General features: G+C 46.7%; 1 protein-coding gene across 4 annotated transcripts in view; it reads left to right on the forward strand.

Moving 5' to 3' along the window:
• Positions 1 to 15,248, forward strand: part of Ezh1 (enhancer of zeste 1 polycomb repressive complex 2 subunit) — a 36,533-nt gene that overhangs the window by 19,220 nt on the left and 2,065 nt on the right. For 3 of the 4 annotated variants that reach the window (XM_048445696.3, XM_085695812.2, XM_048445697.3), the window contains exons 10-20: positions 15 to 106; positions 4,732 to 4,912; positions 5,396 to 5,592; positions 7,492 to 7,583; positions 8,659 to 8,699; positions 9,285 to 9,410; positions 12,582 to 12,760; positions 13,269 to 13,364; positions 13,706 to 13,787; positions 14,414 to 14,494; positions 15,033 to 15,117. In XM_048445696.3, coding sequence (XP_048301653.1) covers positions 15 to 106; positions 4,732 to 4,912; positions 5,396 to 5,592; positions 7,492 to 7,583; positions 8,659 to 8,699; positions 9,285 to 9,410; positions 12,582 to 12,760; positions 13,269 to 13,364; positions 13,706 to 13,787; positions 14,414 to 14,494; positions 15,033 to 15,117 — 1,252 coding nt within the window. The remainder of the gene's footprint in view (positions 1 to 14; positions 107 to 4,731; positions 4,913 to 5,395; positions 5,593 to 7,491; positions 7,584 to 8,658; positions 8,700 to 9,284; positions 9,411 to 12,581; positions 12,761 to 13,268; positions 13,365 to 13,705; positions 13,788 to 14,413; positions 14,495 to 15,032; positions 15,118 to 15,248) is intronic. The other variant, XM_048445698.3, reaches the window with a different exon arrangement.

The raw sequence follows: 15,248 nt of genomic DNA on the forward strand, positions 1-15,248 counted from the left end.
TTTCTGTTTTTCAGCTTTCCATGCCACTCCTAATGTGTATAAACGCAAGAACAAAGAAATCAGGATTGAACCAGAACCCTGTGGCACAGACTGCTTCCTTTTGCTGGTAGGTTTTTAAGCTGTTCTGGCAGTGTTAACACTGTTTAAAGTTGAGCAGGAAATGAACTTGAACTTTCTGTGTCTGGGAACACAAGCTAAGTGATTCAGTTCACAGCACTGCACAAGTCTTAAGGAGCTCCCCAGACATAGTAGGATGGTGTAGTCTTCCTGTAAGGGTAATGGAGTAAGATTGGATGAACATTAATAAAGGCTTTTCTGCTCTAAATATCACCTGCTTAGTCAGAGACTATTGTTACATTTGGAACAAAGAGAGCTGTACATGTGTGTCAGTGCTGGGGTACTTGGGCTTGACTCCAGCACCATCAAAGAAAAAAAAAAAATGGAGTAAAGTGTGTGTGTGTTTGTGTCCACGTGTGTGTCCATGCCCTATATGTACATGCTGTCTTTTTTTGTTGACTCTGTAAATGCTTATAACCATAGGAAGAAGAACACATGAAGGGATTGATTCTTGTGTCCAACCACATGACCCTCTCTGATGGACAGGCCTTTTGTGGCTGCATAAATCATCCTGTATCTCAGGAGAATGGATTTGTTATAGTATGGATCCACATCTGCTTGGTCCTCACACAGCGTTTCTGTGTAGTACTGGTTTAAAGGAAATGCTGTCTTAGTAAAACTTTATTTAAAAAAGAGAAAAACATCTCAGGGAACTCAGGGACACAGAGGACTTACAGGGAGGGGAAGAAGGAGTGGGCAGGAAGGCCATATACTTGCTAGGATCTTTGTCATTCAGGCAATGTCTTCCTTTTTTCTCTGACTGGCACATCTCCGTAGCCTTCAGCCTCCTGATTACCCATCTATAGAGTTAGTTACATAGGTAATTATAGTGCTTCCAACCTTCAGAGTCACCCACACAGTTTTTGTGAGACGATGCCCAGTGCTAAACAGATAAATAATGTTATCTGTCCCAGGTATTCTGCAAAGCAAGAGTATTTAGCAGTTAGCATCTTAACCTTTAGGATTTAGAATGTTGGGCAGAGGAGGGTAAAGTAACTGCAGATGTAAAGGGAAAGGGAAGTAAAAGTGACTCCCAAGGACAGCTCCTGAGAAGGGGACCCGTTCACTTCTCTCCTACCAGCCTCCGTTCATTTCCTGCCTTCGTTAATTCTGGCTACTAAACGCTAAGTGGGGGCAAAGATGGAGGATTGGGAAACAGAAGGCTTTGACATGGTGAAGTATGTGCTGAAGGGGTAGCCAGACATCATTGGTGGCAGGAAATCTGAACAGAGATGTAGAAAGAGAGTAGGTGGAGTCAAGGAGACACCATGTAACTGCTGAAGGAGAAAGATGCCAGAACAGGCCATAGCCTTGTAGCGATACACAGATGAATAGAAATGAGTTAATTTAGGATGTAAGAGCTAGCTAGAAATATGCCTGAGTCATTGGCCAAATGGTGTTTTAATTAATATAGTTTCTGTGTGATTATTTGGGTTGGAGTGGCTGGAAACAAAAGAGCAAGTCTTCACTTATAATGGAGGTGGCCAAGGGTCCCACATTAGGACCCTCGGAAGCACAGAGGGCTTGTATGGGTGGAAAGCAGTAACAGGAGGATGTGTGCTCAGTGAGGAATTAGTCATTTGGGGCCTGTGTCCTGTTCTCGCTGTCTGGCATGTCTCAGTGGTCACGGTCTTCTGAGGCTTGTTTCTGTAGTTCTGAAGGCAGATACATTTCAGTCATTTACTCTGTGTGTGCCATAGAACGTATGGAGGTCAGAGGAGAATTTGGGGCATTGGTTCTCTCCGACTATGTGAGTCCTAGGGGTGGAACTCAAGTGCTTGTATAGTAAAGCACCTGCCCGGACATACTGCTTTTAAACCTCAGCAGTCTACATGATTTGTGTGAGATGATGAACAATAATAGGAAATTTTATATATACCAGTGTTATCTGAAGGGCAGCAGATATTCTTGGGTTCTGTTAGTCTACAGTGAGATGATTAATTGCTCGAGGTAACCTTGGAGAGGGGGTGGGTGGGGTATAGTACTAGTCAGAACAACACCCAGAGGAGGGTCACTAGTCAGCTTTCCACATAATAGGTTGAGCTCAGACAAAGGATGTGTGTACCTAGATACAGTTTCTGCCATCGCTAAAACCGCAGTGGAAAGCCACGTGCCTTCGGGAACATCTTTAGCAGGGTAACAGAAGGGACATGGCAGCAAACGTTACTTGTTGCTCATCTCAAGTGGGCTGTCTAGTTATAGCAAAATGAATTAACTTTCTCCAACTCAGGCCTTAAGTCCTCCCCTGTATCAAGCCCTCTGCTGCCCCCTACCATGCATTGTCTGTTAATCCTCATGGCAGCTCCCCAAAGTGGAAGAAGTTAGGGGTTATAAAAGTCACATATTTTGCACAGTTTATTAATAAAGTTAATACTTATAACATTTTTGGAATTCAGGCCTTGATCTAAATCCATAGCCCATGCTTTTTTAATTATTCCAGGTCTTTCCCCAATGTAATGTCAACATTTAGCCCTCGACAGGGCGTCATCCTTCTCAGAGTCGCCATTCAAAGACCCCGCACATGTCTGTTCCACTTCGATAGCCAGATGCACACATTCAAACGCGCTGGGCTCTCTTCCCTCAGCTCGTGTTTCCCTTACAGACTGTATTATCATAACAAGATGTCTAGCCTGGCCAAAGCAAGGCTTCAGAGCGTTAGCTGAGAACTCACTTGTTTACCAGTTAAAGGCCTCAGTGGAAGGCAGAGGATTTAAGCAGTCTGGAGAGAAACCAATGCTTGTAAATCTTTTTCTTCAACTTTTTTTTTTTTTTTTTTTTTTTTTTTACAGTGCTGAGAATTGAACTTGGGTCCTATGCATGCTAGGCTAGGCAAGTGCTCCAACACTGAGCTTTTCCCAGCTCAGTTTCGCTTTTTATAGTAAGACCATTTTTTTTTCAGGCTAGTCTCAAATATGGCTCAGGCTGGCCTGAGCTCAGGAGCCTGCTTCAGCCTCCCAAATGCTGGAATTATAGGCATGCACCACCATGCCTCCACCTTTTTTGGAGTGTTGGTGTGAGGGAAAGCTAGTTTTCTGAGGCAGTGTTTTGTATAGCTCTAGACTCATGTAGATGAGGTTAGCCCTGAAAGTTCTGATTTTCTGTCTCTGCTTCTGTACACTGGGGTCACCACCACGTCAGGCTTGCACTCAGCTCGCAAAGAACATTTTTTAATGTATAAAGAAATTGAAAGAGACCTTCCTGGACATGAAGTATTTTTCTGTCTTTATCTGGATATGTGTGGGGAGTTGGGGATTAGGTCCAAGGCATCCTACTTACTACGTATGTTTCTTCCAGTGAGCCACATCCCTAGCCTATCTATTTAGATTTCATTTCCAGACTCATATCATCTCATGAAATGGGGTCAGAAACCATATTTGGCTGTTTGCTATTTATTGTTTTTACCTCAAATAATTCCATCATTCATTTCTTCTTTTCGCGTTTGTTTTGAGACAAGGACTCACTATGTTTCCCGTGCTGGCAGGGAACTCATTCTGCAAACCACACCGGCCTCAAACTCCCAGAGATCTGCCTGCCTCTGCCTCCCAAGTGCTGGTGTCTAGCCCTTGCACCTTTTTTTTGTTTTTTGGTTGGTTTTTTGAGACAGGGTTTCTCTGTGTAGCTTTGGAGCCTGTCCTGGAACTCTCTTTGTAGACCAGGCTGGCCTTAAAGTCACAGAGATCCACCTGCCTCTGCTGAGATTAAAGGTGTGCCCCACCACTGCCCAGCGCCCTTGCAACTTCTTTTTGGAAGTTCAGTCTTGTGAGATGATCCATATTCTGTACTTAGTAGTTCTTCTCTCAGAGCGTTGGTTGCCTTATTCTTCGATCCTAGGATTCTCAGAAGTTAGCTCCGTAGCCTTGGTTTTATTTATGGTAAGCAGTACTTTGGGCTAATTGTTTATAGGGCTCGAATGTATCTCAGTGGTAGAACACTTGTCTTCATGTACAAAGCCTTGACTTCATGTCCCAGCACTGGAAAAAAGAGGAAGAGGAAGACATGGAATGTAAGCAGCCAGTGCTGTGTGTTTGACCTAATGGAGTAGGTGGGTGTGTGCTGTCACAGAAGGAACAGGTAGACATCTGTAGGAACCAGGTGACCAGGCTGAGTTTTAGTTTATGCATTCTTCAAAGTCTCATATGTAGATTTAGGGAGAAGCTTCTACATTAAACCGTGATTACAATCTAATCCAGAGATTGCACATGTGTGTACTGAAACAGGCTTTGTGGTCACATGTGAAAAGCAGTGACCTAGGGAAAGGAGCCTGAATCATGTATCTACCCTAGAACATGGAACAAGTTTCAGCAAGTTTCAGCAGGTTTCATCCCCTCTGACCCTTGTTTCATCTGTAGGAGATGTTCTTTAATCCCAGATAACTAACAGTGAATGAATTTCATATATCACTCAAAGCTGAAGATGTATAGATTGTATCTTTCAAGATTCTATGGCACTTCTTTTGTGAAAATGTGTGTTTCCATGTTTGTGGATGTTTGGCTACTTTCATAATCTGCTCACACTTACATGGCACAGATAAAACCAAAGTTCCATTATAGATGAAGCTTTGTGATGGCGGCCTGTGCCTGTCCCTGTTTCCTACCTGTAATATGTTCACCACAGGAAGGAGCAAAGGAGTATGCCATGCTCCATAACCCTCGGTCCAAGTGCTCTGGGCGCCGCCGGCGAAGGCACCATGTGGTCAGTGCATCCTGCTCCAATACATCTGCCTCTGCTATGTCTGAGACTAAAGAAGGAGACAGTGACAGGGACACAGGCAATGACTGGGCCTCCAGCTCTTCAGGTAAAGAAATGACCAGGGTCAGTGTCCAGCTCTTAATATTTATACCTTTTAGAAACTGTTAATTCTTGCCGGGTGGTGGTAGTAATGCATACCTTTAATCCTAACACTCAGGAGGCAGAGGCAGGTGGGTCTCTGGGTTTGAGGCCAGCCTGGTCTACAGAGTGAGTTCCAGGACAGCCAGTACTATACAGAGAAAACCTGTCTTGAAAAACCAAAAAAGGAAAAAACTCTCTTTCTACCAATTTACCTGGAAACAATGAAAGTCACACACACACACACACACACCCAAGAGCACGAGAGCGCACTCACATTGTGTAGGCCGAGCTAGCCTCATATTTGTTCTGATCCTGCTGACTGCCTGGATTTACAGGAGTGTGTCCGTGGAATGGAACGGCTGATGTTTCCATTCCGATTAGAATGATGTGCTCCAACACGGGGCCAGCAGCTGCATTCCACACCTTTATGTTTTCCTCCCTTGCCCAGAGGCTAACTCTCGCTGTCAGACCCCCACGAAACAGAAAGCCAGTCCAGCCCCACCTCAGCTCTGTGTTGTGGAAGCCCCCTCAGAGCCTGTGGAGTGGACTGGGGCTGAAGAATCTCTTTTCCGCGTCTTCCATGGCACCTACTTCAACAATTTCTGCTCAATAGCCAGGCTTCTGGGAACAAAGACTTGCAAGCAGGTACTTCCTGGGAGCAGCAGGGTGGGTGTGGGCGCTCCTTTCCTTACTGCCCATCTCTGCTACCATCTTAGCAGGCTGTGTCCAGAAAGTGTCTTGATTCAGGGTCTTGTACATCTCTCCTTCTAGATCATGGAGAGGCCTTGATCACAAACCATCTGCTCTCTTCCTTGCCTTGTGCCGTGTGTGTGTGTGTGTGTGTGTGTGTGTATGAGAGAGAGAGAGAGAGAGAGAGAGAGAGAGAGAGAGAGAGAGAGAGAGAGAGAGAAGGAGGGAGAGAGAGAGGGAGAGAATGTGTGTATATGCATATGCATATTTTCTGAAGCAGATTTGACTGGTATAGAGGTTACTGTGTAGACTAGCATGGCATTGAACTCAGAGATTCACTTGCTTCTGTCTCCCAAGTGCTAGGATTAAAAGTGTGTGCCTCCACACCAAGCCCTTCCTCACATGCTTTATTACAGGTTTCCTATCACTGGGTTTTCTAATTGCCACCCCCAACCTGGGTGCAGACCTCAGCCTTCTCTCTCATAACATCCCTGGTTTTGCAGTTTGACAATAGCCACTGATGTTCCAGAGGCACGAAAAGACTGCAGACAGTTAAGATGGCTCTGCAGGTAAAGGCGCATGATGACCCAAGTTCGATTCCCCAGGACCCACACATTAGGAAAGAACCACCTGTTGAAAGTAGTCTTCCAACCTTCGTATTTCTACTGCAGTGCACACATGCCTACACAAACACACACGTGCATATAGCGCGGATAAATGAAAATGTAGTGAAATTCTTCAGAAGAAAAGGTGACGAGAGGAGTACAGACCAGAGTTGAGAGTCAGGTGCCTGAGCCAGTCTGTCCAGTGAGAAGGGCCCAGTGCCAGATCCTTGGTCACATGGCTCCCTGGCTTCTGCAGGTCTCTGGTCTTTTGCTAGGAGCACATTCTCGAGCATTACTAGGCCTGGTATTACAGAAGGGGTTGAGAACCTGTTTCATACTCCTTTGTGTGACAAGTGAAGAGAATTATGAGCAGAAGAGATTGGCACTTCCATTTCGGAGCCCATATCTGTTTGCTCGCAACATGGCTTCTTTTTAAAATTTTATTATTACTTGTGTGTGTGTGTGTGTGTGTGTGTGTGCATGTGTATTTGTGTTTGTGTGTGGTGTATAGTATGTGATGTGCATGTGCCATAGCAGTTCTTGGAGGGCAGAGAACAGCTTTTGGGAGCTGGTCCTTTCCTTAAACAATAGGATCTGTGGACTGAATTCAGGTCATCACGGTTGCCTGGCAGTAGCTTTTCCTGTTGAGCCATCTTGCCACCCCACAGCACAGGTTCCTTAACCTAAAAGTCTGTAGAATTTATGTGTTTTTTAAAGGAATGTTTTCCTCATACTGTTTATAGTTTTTGCAGGATATCAGAAGGCTCCATAGTCCAAAAGAGGATAAATAGAGAAGAGAGGGAAAGGAAACAAAAAATAAATGCTATAAAGGATGAAGCCTTGCTGAAGTGCTGCCGTGATGGACAGCAGGGGTCTGCTACCTTTCTGCCAACAGAGGGAGCTAGTGCTTAGCCCAGTGACACCCTTCCCATCAGGCAGCACTCAGCAACTGCAGTTCCCTTCCTGAAAAAAAGGTAGAGCTACTTTAGCCACTTGCTCTGCCTGAAGAGTGGAGGATGGAAACCAGTGACGGTGGGCAGCAGTGCCGTGTTTAGAAATTCTGCCTCCTGAGTCTAAGTAAACCTTCAGAGCCAGTGACCCCAGCCGCACCCTGCTTCTCCCTGACTAAAAAGATGCCCAGTTAGCTGTTTGTGAAGCCCAGATCCTTCACAAGTCCAGCACCTGCCCAGTCACCTGCCTGGTCACCTGGCCCCAGCAGTGTGACAGGTCCGGTTGGTTTCTCTTCCAGGTCTTTCAGTTTGCTGTCAAGGAGGCACTTATCCTGAAGCTGCCAACAGATGAGCTCATGAACCCTTCCCAGAAGAAGAAAAGGAAACACAGGCAAGGCTGACAACACACTCTGCTGGCTGGGTTGTCTGTGGTCTGCCCTCCCCTCGGTGTCGCCCTTGCCCCCCTCCTGCCACTCACTGCACTGGGCAGAGCCTGCCCATCCTATTGGGACACTCAGATGGCAGCCAGTGTCCTCAGCACTCCCTGAGGATCTGTGACGAGGGCCAGCCCCTCCTTGTTGCCCACGCTGAGGACTCTCGAGCTACTGTCTGACTTTTCTTCTGAGTTTCTCGCCAGTAGTACGTGGGGGCTGTAGCTATACACTAAAATTATTTCCCCTTCTTGGGCGTTGACCATCATCCCCACTTACCAACTTTGAGGAATTTGTTCCTTTTTTTTTGTTGTTTTGTTTTGTTTTTGTTTTTGTTTTCTGACACAGGATTTCTCTGTGTAGCCCTGGCTATCCTGGAACTCAGTGTGTAGACCCAGCTGACTTTGAACTCACTGAGATCCACCTGCTTCTGCCTCACAAGTGCTGGGTGCGCCCCCATTGCCTGGCTTGTTCCTTTTCTTTATATGTTTATATGTGTTATTTTTCAGAGTTACATAACAGTGTTTATCGATTGAAAGTTAAAGAAAATTAACAGCTGTGCACGGTTAGTTCCAGTACTTGAGAGGGAGAGGCAGCTCTGCCTCTGTGAGTTCAAGGCCAGCCTGGTCTACATAGTAAGAACTTGTCTGAAAAATGAAATCATTCCCTGATGTGTATTACCAACCAGAGAAAGGAGGTGGCTCTAGCTCCAGTTGCAAAGGAATTCCTGTCATTCTTCCCTGTCAGTTTTCTCACTGAAAGCCTTTCCCACCTGGCAGCTTAGAGCTCTGCCTGGCAAAGGGGAGAAGGCAGGAAGAGGAAGAAGCAATAGTGTGATAAGAGACAACTTTGTGAGTTTCGCTTTGTTAAGCAGGCTCTAGATTCTGCTTACCAGGGTAGGTGCCTCCTGCTAAGGAACTCTAGAAAGGTTCCTCGCAGTCGTCAGACTGTCCCGCAGAGCAGGGCACCCTGTCATTTGTCTGCATCTACAGAGGACAGCGACGCAGACCTATCCTGGCTCTCTTTTTCACCTAGGTTGTGGGCCGCACACTGCAGGAAAATTCAGCTGAAGAAAGGTAAGTTCAGTTGAAGAAAGATGGGGGATAGATCAGAGTAGAGTATGTGATCAGCACGTTCAGGGTGATGGGCTTCATCCCGCATGTGTACACATGCGCGCATGCTCACACACACACACACACACACACACACACACACACACACACACAGTTCAGACTGAGACCTCATCCTGTGGTTATCACCTTGCCACACCTATAGCTCTCCAGTTGACCCTGGCTGCTTCTGCAGATTGCAGATTTCTTTGCAGCATCTCAAGGGCTGAGCCAGTGGCTACAGCTGAGATACCCTCTCAGGAGATAAACTTACGGCCTTGTGGTCTCTGAGTTTCCTAGTGTGCTGTTTGCCAGTGCCAGACCTCTTTTCATGTTTAGAGTAGGTACCTTGTTATCTCAGGCCATCTCCATACCCTGCCCTCAAAGCAGAAACCTCACATGTTTGTGTACGGGGGTCAGCCACCTCATCAGGTGCTCAGTGTGTCCAAGGTCACGTTAGGACAAGCCTGCTTTGACTTGAGGCATTGGAACATTCGGAGGGTAGAGCATCAAGGGAGCCTGGTCATAGTGTCCTTCTCTACTCTCTTCTAGATAACTCTTCTACACAGGTGTATAACTACCAACCCTGTGACCACCCGGACCGTCCCTGTGACAGCACCTGCCCCTGCATCATGACCCAGAATTTCTGTGAGAAGTTCTGCCAGTGCAGCCCAGACTGTAAGAGCACCCTGCTTTCACCATCATCTACCAAAGTGGTGGCCTTTGAGTGTCCGGGCTCCCTCCTGCCCCATTGCTGCCTGTAGGCCTTTGCTATCCCTTTGCTGTGCTTCAGGCATCCCACAGGGAAGGGAGGTGTGAGCCATCTGGAATACTTGTGGGAATTGGTTGGTACTGTTTTTAATTTTAAGACATTTTATTATTTTATGTATATAAGTATTTTGCCTGCATGTATGTCTGCACTGTGGGCATACCTGTTGTCCAAGGAGGTCAGAAAAGGGAGTCAGATTCCCAAAACTGGAGTCACAGACCATCTTGAGCCACTGTGTGGGTGCTGGGAATAAATCACAGGCCCTCTGGAGGAGCAGTCAGTTCCCCTTGCTGCTGAGCCATCTCTCTAACCCCTTTTCTACTTTATAAAAGCACTCCAAGTCCTAGGCTTACTCTCTCCCTCCGCCACCCCTTTCTGTATTTTCATTTGTCCACCGGCTTAGATAGCTGAGATTACAGGTATGCGCCACCTTTTCCAGCTATGAGAAGTGAGAAGCAGAAGCTTTCCTAAGGTGCACTCGCAGTCTCCTCTTTAGGATGCTGTTTTTAAAAGTGTTGGAACTGGAGAGCGGGCTCAGTGGTTAAAAGCACTTTCTGCTCTTCCAGAGGACCTGAGTTTGGTTCCCAGCATCCATGTCAGGCAGCTCACAACCACCTGTAATTTTGGCTGCAGGAAATACGACACCTTCTATCCTCCGGCATCCACACACACTTGACATACACACATACATAAATAAAAATAAAAGTGGAAAAAAATGTTATATGGGTTGAGTGTGGTAGTGTGTAACTAACTAGGTCTGGATCCACTGTAGGAATCCGAGGCAGGAGGAGCAGAATTCAAGACCAACCTGTGCTACCATGTTTCAACAACCCCCACCACCTCCAGATTTGCTTAGCTGGATACAGTAGTACCTAGCCTTGGGAGAAAGAGGCAGGTGGGTCGCTTGAAACTACACTAAAATCCTGCCTCAAAATAGAAAACTTGAGAGAGAGGAGGATAAAGGAAAAAAAAGAAAACTGAGGTCCGGTGAGGTGGTTCGGCTGGTAAAGGCAGCAAAACAAACTTGCCAGGAAGCCGGGGTTAGATCCCTGGAACCACATAATGGAAGGAAAGCACTGATTTCTGTGTTGTCTGTCCTCTTACCTAAAATACACACAGAATTATTTTGAGAGTTTTTGATAACTCAGGCCCAGACGATGAACTCCTGATTCTCCTGTCCCTAACCTAACCGCTGAAATTACAGGTGTGTGCCATCACACTGGACCCATAGAGAATTCTTCGTGTTTATTTAATAGCTAAAGACTGATTGGTTGTGGTTCTAGGGTTCTGTTCTCTGATCTTGTACTTGCAAGGGAAGCACTCTGTCTATACCTACCCCAGCTAGAGTTCTTTAGAACACATTTTTTATCATACATTAATTGAGCAGGGTAAAGAGCCTTCATTTCAACATTTCCATATTAGCTGGAATTTATTTTGTTGTTGTTTTGTATTGAGACAGGGTTTTACTGCACAGTCCTGGATGGCCTCAAATTCACAGAGATATACCTGCCTCTGCCTCCTGAGTGTTGAGATTAAAGCCGTGTACCACACCATACTTAGCCGAGGAGTCTATCTCTTAGTAGGAGCTGGGATGGGTAAAAGTGCAATACTGTTCTTGTAGAAAACCCTAGTTCAATTCCCAGCACCCATATCAGGCAGTTTATAAGGAAATACAGCTTTAGCTCCAAGGGATCTGATGCCATGTTTTGGCCTCCAAGGGCTCCTGCACTCAGGTGTGCATACTCACCCACAGATAGACACATGCATATAATTAAAATTAAAAAGTAAGTATGCGGGGGCTGGAGAGATGTCTCAGCAGTTAAAAGCAGAAAACCTGGGTTCTGTTCCTAGCACTCTCACAGCTACCTGTAACTATAGCTCAGGGTGAATCTAACGCCACCTTCTGGCCTCTATGGATACTGCTGCATGTGTTGCACATAAATAAGCAGGCACACACCTTTAACCCCACATTCAGGAGTTAAAAGGCAGGTGAATCTCTGTGCATTCAAGGCCAGTCTGGTCTACAGAGCAAGTTCCAGGACACAAAATCAAACCAAAAAAAAAAAAAAAAGAAGCAGGCATACACATACACTCATAAAATATAAATAAATCTGTAAGTGTATATTATATTTTATGTATGTATGTTTTACATACATAAAATATAAATAAACCTAAAAAATAATTGTGTACACATATACATGCTTACATATTATCTGGTAAGAGTCGGGGGTCAGCAGAAAAGTACCCAGCTCACCTTTCCTGCTTCGGACTGTGCAGTTGCTGGCAGCCCCTGGGCTTACACGAGGCAGGGCCCAGGCTGCTGTGATTGTCGCCTCACAGGGAACAGATAGTGATCTTAGCCACAGCAGATAAGTGCCGGCGCTGGGCAGGGCTGCGGATGGAGGCGGCAGAGCGGATGCATTCGCTTCTCAAAATGATACTTGTTTTGATGAGGATTTACTGTGAAAAGCACTGATTCATTTTCTCTAGGGTTCTCTCCACCTTGCTTCTAAATTCTGTCAACAGGAATGAGAGGGGAATCCTGTTGGGGAATCTCCAGGTGACACCAAATAGTCACACCTGCTCTCTTGTCTATCGAATGTTGGGAATTAGTTTGTAATGTGTGTATCTGTGTAAGTACGCTGGTGCGTGTGCATGTATGTGCATGTGCGGCCAGAGGTCAGCCTTGGGTGTCGTTCCTCAGGAGCCACTTAACTGGCCTTTTTTTAGGTGGGATCTCTCACTGGAACTAAGGGCTTGCTTATTAGGGTAAGGCTGTCTAGTTAGTGAGCGCCAGGATTCCATTGTCGCTGGCTTCCCAGCACTGGGGGTACAAGCGCATAGGTGCTGCTATGCCTGGCTTTTGTATGTGGGTTCTGTGGATCCGATTCAGTTTTTCATGTTTACATGGCAAGAAATTTACCAGTCGAACTTTCTTCTGAGCCCTGAAGGAGGTACTTCATTGTCTAAGGGGGAAAGGCCAGATGTTCAGGGGAAGGAACCGTCTGTCTGTTTTGCCCCTGAGTCTGGCCTCCGTCGGTGTGGACCTGCCTCCTAACAATGCCCATCTCCCCACTCAGGCCAGAACCGTTTTCCCGGTTGTCGCTGTAAAACTCAATGCAATACCAAGCAGTGTCCTTGCTATCTGGCAGTGCGGGAGTGTGACCCTGACTTGTGCCTCACCTGTGGGGCCTCAGAGCACTGGGACTGCAAGGTGGTGTCTTGCAAAAACTGCAGCATCCAGCGTGGCCTCAAAAAGGTGAGGTCTTTTCTTGGGTCAAGATCACAGTGGGAAAGAGGAAATGGTCCCAGGTGTCCTTGTTCCATTGGCTCCTCAGGGGGTTTGTATGTGAACGTGCTTGACAGAGTCTATCGGTGGCCAGATTAATCAAATTTTCCATCCTACCAAAAGGAGCAGAGCGGTATGCGCTGTGGATGCTCACGTTCTGGTGTAAGACTTTGCACTTTACCACTGGACTCCATTCCCAGCCCCAGCATTGCCCCTTCTACCTCCTACAGTGCAGTGTATGCCAGGACTCAGCCTGGGAGGTCCCCAAGGAAGAGGAAGAAAGTGTCCTGTTTCCTTTACCACTTCTGGTTCTTGTTTTTTTACCCCCAAGAGCAGAATGGTTTGGACCGTCTCTGTTCTCAGGTTCCCCGGCAGTTGGTAGTTCTCTCCACCCACCCCCATCACACACGTGCACATGCAGTGCTCACACCCACCCACACCCGCCCTGTCATCTAAGGCTTACCTCCCTCTCCCCCAGCACCTGCTGCTGGCCCCTTCCGATGTGGCCGGATGGGGCACCTTCATCAAGGAGTCTGTGCAGAAGAATGAATTCATTTCTGAATATTGTGGTGAGGTGAGTGCTCCAGGTTCAGCCCACATTCTTACTGGGAAGGGGCTGACAAGACGCTCTCAAATTTTCTGTGGGTTAGGCTCTGTGAATTAATCTCTAAATAACTCAGCCCAGTCTTCATGTGGCCTCTCAGGGGATCCCACAGAACTGATTGCAGTCCTGAAACAAACCACGGTTTGTCAAGCACTGGTGTCTGGCTCTCCCCAACCTTCACCTGGCCAGCCTGGGTGGAGATGGGACTAGTGTGGCCTGAGCTTGCTGCCCCACACTGCCTCTCCCAGCTCAGGCAGGTGCACCTTGAGCAGGCAGCCTGACATCCTCTTGTTCCTTGTCTACTCCTCCAGCTCATCTCTCAGGATGAGGCTGATCGGCGAGGGAAGGTCTATGATAAATATATGTCCAGCTTCCTCTTCAACCTCAACAATGGTATGGCATGGCCTCCCTTTTATACCAAAGTGATCATGTGCAAGCCTTTACACCAAGCAGCCTCTGCTGTATTCCAGGTTCAGGTCAGACTGAGTCTGGCCAACAGATACTTCAAGCTGTGGTTGAACTTGGAAGGCCCATAGGCTCTGGTTCATTTCTGAGTTGTATTTGGAATGGGAACACAGGGCACTTCCACTTGAGAAGTTACCCTACCCAGTAGGTGGGAGAGAGGAGGCAGGCCATGTGCTTTTCCCATCTCCTGTTGCTATTCTGGGCTTCACATTCCCATTGGACTAAATTGTTTCTGTTGCCACTTAACTGACTTTAAACTAGAGCTGAAGAGGTGTGGAATTGAAGCCGGGCACATGGGTCACACCTGTAATCCCAGCACTTTAGAGGCCGGGACAAAAGAAATACCACAAATTTGAGGCCAGCCTGAGCTGCAGGTGACAAGCAAAAGCGGGTATAACGGCACGTACCTGTAATCACAGCACCAGGGAGGCTAAGGTCTAGGCCACCCTGGGCCACAGAACTAGAACTTGAACTTGACTGTCCGTCCCCCCAGAAAAACAGAAGTGTAGCGTTTCCTGGGACACTCATGATGTTCTTTGATTTATGTCATGTAGATTTTGTAGTGGATGCTACCCGGAAAGGAAACAAAATTCGCTTTGCAAACCATTCAGTGAACCCCAACTGTTATGCCAAAGGTGAGTGTGTCTTCTGTAGCCTAGGAAGTGGGGTGGGCTAAATACCTCATGCACTATAATTTTTATCCATCATTCAACTCCTTGATTTTTGTTTTTTATTGTTGTTTGTTTGGTTGAGATAGTATTTCTCTGTGTAGCCCTGGCTGTCCTAAAACTAGCTTTGTCGACCATGCTGGCCTCAAACTCAGAGCTCTGCCTGCTCTCCCTTCTGAGTGCTGGGGTTAAAGGCGTGTGCCGCTGCCTCCTGGCTCATCATTTAAGTTTTTCCAAGGACGCTCATGATTGATAGCTGACATCATTTTAGGCCTTTCGTGGTTTGCACTTTTCACTGACTACATTTAAAATGCTTTCCCACAATCATGATTTAAACTTCACTATTCCCCCAAAGTCACTGACTACAATAGCGGATTCAAAAGCAGAGAGACAGGTGCTGTCATGATTACATTCTACTTCCATTTGATTCTACTGGGAATTTGGAGAGAATCAGCACAGAATCCTAAGCACAGGTTTGTAGTGCTCTGTCCTCTCCTCTCTGCAGTGGTCATGGTGAACGGAGATCACCGCATTGGGATCTTTGCCAAGAGAGCGATTCAGGCTGGTGAAGAGCTCTTCTTTGATTATAGGTGAGGTGGTTGGGAATGAGGCAGGAGTGGCTGTTAGGATTGCTTTGGGGCTTAGAGCTGCTCCAGTGGGTGGAAGAGAAGCTCTACTTGACAGTGTTTGCCTCAGAACCAGGAGCATTACAAATGGCTGC

This window comes from Myodes glareolus, chromosome 9 (genome assembly GCF_982192425.1).
Source record: "Myodes glareolus chromosome 9, mMyoGla1.1, whole genome shotgun sequence".
NCBI classification, from domain to species: domain Eukaryota; kingdom Metazoa; phylum Chordata; class Mammalia; order Rodentia; family Cricetidae; genus Myodes; species Myodes glareolus.